This window comes from Chrysochloris asiatica, unplaced genomic scaffold (genome assembly GCF_000296735.1).
Source record: "Chrysochloris asiatica unplaced genomic scaffold, ChrAsi1.0 scaffold00188, whole genome shotgun sequence".
Classification (NCBI taxonomy): domain Eukaryota; kingdom Metazoa; phylum Chordata; class Mammalia; order Afrosoricida; family Chrysochloridae; genus Chrysochloris; species Chrysochloris asiatica.
Genome location: NW_006408706.1, coordinates 1789334 through 1795580, shown reverse-complemented (window position 1 = coordinate 1795580; position 6247 = coordinate 1789334). Strand labels below are relative to the sequence as shown.

The following is a 6247-nucleotide window of genomic DNA, read 5'->3' as shown; positions in this document are numbered from 1 at the left end:
CGGGTTGGGGGCGGTGGGGGCCCCGGGGGCAGATCTGATTGTTTTCTTGGTGGTATATAAGGGGTTTTAAGGAGAGTCGTGTGCCAGACACGCAGCCACTGAACCACAAGCAGCTTCGCTTTAACTGGAGTGCCTGGGAGTCGCGTGCCAGGACCCGTACGGCCGGGACTGACTGACAGACACGCACCACCACCACACCACACGAGACCCGGGCGGGTCGCCGCCGCCGCCGGGGCTGTTGGCAAACGCCGGCTTGGAAGAGGTTCCCCGTGGAGCCGCGCCGCAGTAGCACCCGGCCTGCAGCTTCCCAGTTAGGAGACGAACAAGGAGCGTTGCGCTACGTTCCCGGCTGCGCGGAGAATCCCGCACGCATCAAAGTAACAGTGACACGGAGGCGCAGTTAGAGATAACTAGGTAAGCACGACATGCAACTTCGCAGGTTGTTCTCCTTGGCTTTGCCACGTACGCACGCCTTCTGCCCCGCGGAGACTTTGCCGCTGGGGCTGCGGTTCTTTTCCAGGATCGGACCCCAGCCGCCAGAATAGCCAAGCTGAATGATGGTTTCAGTTGGCTGGCGGCAGTGTCGCAAATCAGGGGGCTCCCAAGCTTGTAGAGCTCAGTTGGGGGTTTCCCCCCCACCCACCCCCCAGCTGACTACATTTCCTGTCCGCGCCTTCCAGAGCCAGAGCCAGTCCAGTCGGTCATTCGGGAACGTGCCCTGTTTTATTTCTTTATGCACACCTGGCTTGTCTGTTTTTCTCTCCCAGGTGTCTTCGACAGGATGTTCGTCAAATCCGAGACCTTGGAGTTGAAGGAAGAAGAGGACGTACTGCTGCTGCTCGGCTCGGCTTCCCCTGCCTCAGCGGCTCTGACCCCGCTGACGTCCAGCGCCGAAGAGGAGGAGGAAGAGGAGGAGTTGGGTTCGTCTGGCGGGACGCGGCGGCAGCGCGGGGCCGAAGCCGGCCCGGGGGCGAGGAGCGGCTCAGCGGCAGGCACTGAAGTCTGCCGGCCAGCGCGGCTGCTGGGCCTGACACACGAGTGCAAGCGGCGACCCTCTCGGGCCCGTTCTGTCTCTCGAGGTGCCAAGACGGCCGAGACAGTACAGCGTATCAAGAAAACCCGCAGGTTGAAGGCTAACAATCGCGAGCGCAACCGCATGCACAACCTCAACGCAGCACTGGACGCGCTGCGCGAGGTGCTTCCCACGTTTCCGGAGGACGCTAAGCTCACCAAGATCGAGACTCTGCGCTTCGCCCACAACTATATCTGGGCACTCACCGAGACCTTACGCCTGGCGGATCACTGCGGGGGCGGCGGCGGGGTCCTTCCTGGGGCGCTATTCTCTGACGCCGTGTTGCTGAGCCCTGGAGGCGCTAGCGCCACCCTGAGCAGCTGTGGAGACAGTCCGTCGCCCGCCTCTACGTGGAGTTGTAGCAACAGCCCCGCGCCTTCCTCCGCCGCGTCGTCTAACTCCACCTCCCCCTACAGTTGCACTTTATCACCCGCCAGTCCAGCGGGATCAGACATGGACTATTGGCAACCCCCACCTCCCGACAAGCACCGCTACGCACCGCACCTCCCTTTAGCCAGGGATTGCATCTAGAGCAGCCATTTCTGAGTTCTCTTTTCTGCCCTCCACCAAGCCCTCGTCCCACCCCTTCCCTGCACCACTTTCCACTTTCTGATTACCACCTCAGAAAGATGTAGCGGTCTGATTCCTTGTTGGTTTTCCTGCGCCCTTTGGCTATGGGTTTCCTTCATTCCGACAGTGTCTGATTTAATGAACTTGTGCCGAAGCTTATTATCAAAGAGGATTGTGGATTTTGGGGTGCGCTTCTTGAGATTAGAAAGACACCGGGAGGAAGCGAAGGGTTCGAGGAGCGGTCGGACGCTCCTCCCCTCTCTGTAAATTCTGAGAACTCTGTGTATTTCCTGTGAATCACCCAGGGTAGATGCAACTGGTTTCTGTGATCTCGTCACCTTTGCTTCTACATAGAGATGTTAACATGTCGAGTAGAAAGAAATGTTTCTTAGCATCTGAATGATTTTTTTTTTTTTTTACCGGTAATAATATTATGCACAGATTTACAATGGCTGGCATCTATTTTATTCCCGTTGCTGTCTGTATGCTGTGGGAATTTCACCTGTCAAACCAAACTTCCCTCTGATGTGCACTTTGTTCAGTTTCCCAGATTCGTCACAAGGCCTATTGTCCCGTCTTTCTCTTTCCTCCCCCCCCCCATTTTGCCATCTGTCTCTTATGATTTATAAGGGGGGGGAGGGAGTTGTTTTGTTAGAGGGCCAGGTTAGAAGTCATTGTATAATTTGTAGGCTTTGTAATGATTGAATGCAAGCGTGGAAATTTAGGTTGAACTCTCTATCAAAAGAAAAAATGTGGAGAAAAGGGAAAAATAAGGAGGGAGGATTGCTTCATGCATTATTTATCTCGACCTTTTAGGGGAGAAGGAACTCCCCCATTCTTTCAAGAGATTAAAAATAAATCAACAGACCGAAAACCTAAGCAGACACAGAGCATTATCAGGATCAGCCACACACGTGTTTCCTTCTATTTATTATAAAGAAAAATTTCATGGGAAAAGTATGTATTTTTTTGTATATTCTACAGAGTTTATTCTAGTATGTATTTACATCTTGAATAACAAGAAAATTGTTCTTGTGATTAAACTATAAATAAAGTATCTAATTTTCATAATTGTTGTGGGTGACATAACTGTGTGTTTTAGGATCAGAAGGTATTTCTCTGAAATTTTCCCCATATCAAATTGAGTATAAATTCTACGGTGTCAAGTTGACTATGACTCATAGCAAGCCTGTATGTTTCAGCAATGCTTGTGTATATGATTTTACTGGCACATAGATTATAGTAAATTACAAGAAGTTGAATCTTATTTGAGACAGTAGCACTTAAAAGTATAACTCTCAATGTAAACACAAACTTGTAAGAAATCAATTTCTAAGAAAGAGGAGCAAATATATTCATATACATATATACATAAGGAGCTCTGGTAGCGTAGTGGTTACGAATTGGGCTGCGAACCGCAAGGACAGCAGTTTGAAACTACCAGCTGTTCCGCGGGAGAAAGATGAGGCTTTCTGCTCCCGTAAAGATTTATAGCCTTGGAAACCCTGTAAAGGTTCGCTATGAGTCAGAACCAACTCCACGGCACATAGCAACAATAACAATACATATATACATATATATATGTTGTTGTTGTGAAGTGCCATTGAGTCAGTTCCGACCCATAGCGACCCTGTATAGGGTTTTCAAGGAGTAGCTGGTGAGCTTGAACTGTCAACCTTGCAGTTCAAATGGCTTTGCAGTTTGGCGCATTAACCCACAGCGCCACATATATATATATATGAAACTCTGGTAGTATAGTGGTTATGAGCCCAGCTGCTAACTACAAGGTCAGTAGTTAGAAACTACCAGCTGTTCCGTGGGAGAAAAATGAGGCTTTCTGCTCCCATAAAGATTTACAGCCTCAGAAACCCTATACAGGGTTGCTGAGTCAGGACCAACTCCACAGCACATCTATCTATCTATCTATCTATCTATCTATCTATCTATCTATCTATCTATCTATCTATCTATCTATATATCATCTTTCTGAAATTCTCTGCTTTCAGGGTGGAGAGTCAGAGAAAAAGAGGAAGACACCCAGTGAGATAGGTTGGCCAAGTGGCGGCATCAATGGGCTCAAGTGTGGCAACCACAGTGAAGTTGGCTGGGGATTGGGCAGTTCTATGCATAAGGTCGCTATGAGTTGGTACCGACTCAATGGCATCTAACAACAACAAAGTGCCTTTGAGTTGGTTCTACTCATAGTGACCCTTTATAGGGTTTCTGAGGAACAGCTGGTAGGTTTGAATTGCTGACCTTGTGGTTAGCAGTCCAGTGCTTATTTTACAGTACCACACCAGGACTCGGACCTGATGCATTAGAAGGTTCAAAAAAGTAAAGTAGCATAGCACCTTTGCTTTGTAGGTATGAGGGCATTTCCAAGACTATGGGAAAACTCTTTTCATTTTTTCACAAACTTTTGGAAGCACCTGCATATACTGATACATGTAAGCTGGGCTTCTGAAAACTGTTTTTGTTATTGTAACTATCTACAGGGATATTTTAAAATTAAGCTAAATTAAAATTTTTCAACCTTTAATGAGAATTGAGTAAAGGTAAACAGACAAGATCATCAGATTTGCTCTCAACCAATCATTTTGTTTCATTTCAATGATTACTCTCCCCTCTCTGTTGCTTCTATCCTGTTGCTTCCCCTTTACATCTTATTTTTTTCCCACAAATGAACAAAGCAGAAATATTTGATGTACACATGCAAAACAAACAATATATATTAATTTAAACCCCAAAAAGTACATTCTGCATGCCAGCCTCCAGCCTGCAGGCACACAGCCTTTCTCAGTCCATGGGCCTGGAGTCCTCAGCTGCTTTCTCTCTCTCTGTTCCATCACCTCTGCCACTGTCTCTGCTGTTGCCACTTTTCCTAAGTAGGATCTCATGCTCCACTCATGCTCTTACTTCTTGATGGTCCTAGGGCCCTCTGTTTTTGAAATGAAAGATGAACTACTCCCCACTTTTAGTTACACATCATCCACAATTACACTAGTGATAATCACAATTAAGCCTGATGACAATTACTCACAATTGAATTGTAAATTCCTATCATCATCATCCCTCATCCCCTTTCATCAGATCCATCTGGAAAAGAGGAAAACTATTCAGTGGGGATTTTACCTTACCCACTTCATTCTGAAAGCAAGCACACTTAAAAGCAGCTTGTAAGCCAGCCACACTTTGTGCATGCCTTTATAGCTCTCCATTTCAAACCCACCAGCCACGCCTCAGAAACCCTATACAGGGTAACTCTGAGTTGGAACCAACTTGATGGCACTTAACAACAGCGACAATTTTTGATAGCCAATGTCTAGATTGCTTGTCTACAGGGATATATATATATATATATATTTGCTTCTATTGTCTGTCTTTCTGATGTACATGAAAACACTCAGGAATATGCAATTATTCAAACAACCCAATCACACCCTGCAAGACTGCCTCCCGGCTGGCTGCCAACATACAGCCCCTCTGTCTCCGAGAATCTAGAGTCCTCAGCAGCTCCATCTCTCCATGTCATCATCTCTGTCTCCATCTCTGGCATTGCTGCTTCTCTGGATAAGGTCCAGATCCCACTCTTCTCCTTGATGGTCACAGGGTCCTGTTCTCTTGGACAATGAGATCAACCACTCCCCCCTTTTTGCTACAAAACTTCTACTTTTACAGTTAGGACAATCACAATTAGTCATGATAACTACTTACTATTGAACCATAAGAGTCTGATCCCCAACTCCTTTCACCAGATCCATATAGAAAGGATGAAGACCACTGAGTAGGGATTCTACCTTCACCTGCACTCTATGAAACTAGACTCCCTCTTGAAAACTTGTAAGCCAGTCACTTCGTGCTTTTAACTGCCCCCCCCCCACACACATTTTAGGTAGCCAATGTCTAAGTTGCCCATCCCTATCATCCCTGTGTACATAGGAGATGGGAATGTTCCTTGCTGTGAAGATTCCTTCCCTCTTGGTTGGTATTTTAAGCTACTACTACATCCATAAGTATAGGTTAAGTTAATCAAATTGTAGTGATTTACACTTGTTTTCCTTATCAATATATATATATGTCGAGGTCCTATGTCGGATTCTAGCCTCGACAAGGAAGTGTGGGTGTCACAAAGAAGGGAGATCTGGCAGCAAAAGGGATAGAGACAAAGAGAGATGAAATATATACAAAAAAGACAGACAGATATGATGCAAGCTGGCAGGTAGACAGATCTGCAAACATATTGCCTAGCATTGCCCAGCATTGCATGCAGAATTCACTCTACCTCAGTCTTTCATTCTCTATTTTAGGGAGGGATTTATTACAAAGGAAGAATGTAATTCACAAAGGGAGGATGTCACAAAGGGAGGATGTGATTAAGATAGGATTTGCAAACTTTTGTTTGTGAGCAAGATCTCAGGCACCAGGCTTCATTTATCTATACCTAAAATGCTACATTGTTCTTAATTATCACATTGCTGTATACTTTCAGGAGGAAGAAGAGCATCTGGGTTAAACTGATTATATTCAGAGGTGGTTCAATGGGGCTGCCATTGATCAACCCAGGGTCTGCGTATGCTGTCCCCAGCATATTCCCCCTTTTTGTTT

At 46.3% G+C, this 6247-nt stretch overlaps 1 protein-coding gene across 1 annotated transcript; it reads left to right on the top strand.

Annotated features, from left to right (window-relative positions):
• Nucleotides 1-781: 781 nt before the first annotated feature.
• On the top strand, nt 782-1603 carry NEUROG2 (neurogenin 2). Its single transcript, XM_006872236.1, has one exon. The coding sequence runs from the start codon at nt 782-784 to the stop codon at nt 1601-1603; it is 822 nt and encodes a 273-aa protein (XP_006872298.1).
• The last annotated feature ends 4644 nt before the right edge of the window (nt 1604-6247 follow it).

Excerpts from the sequence above, each read along its gene's own strand:
- NEUROG2 (XM_006872236.1), top strand. The coding sequence starts at position 782 with ATGTTCGTCAAATCCGAGACCTTGGAGTTGAAGGAAGAAGAGGACGTA.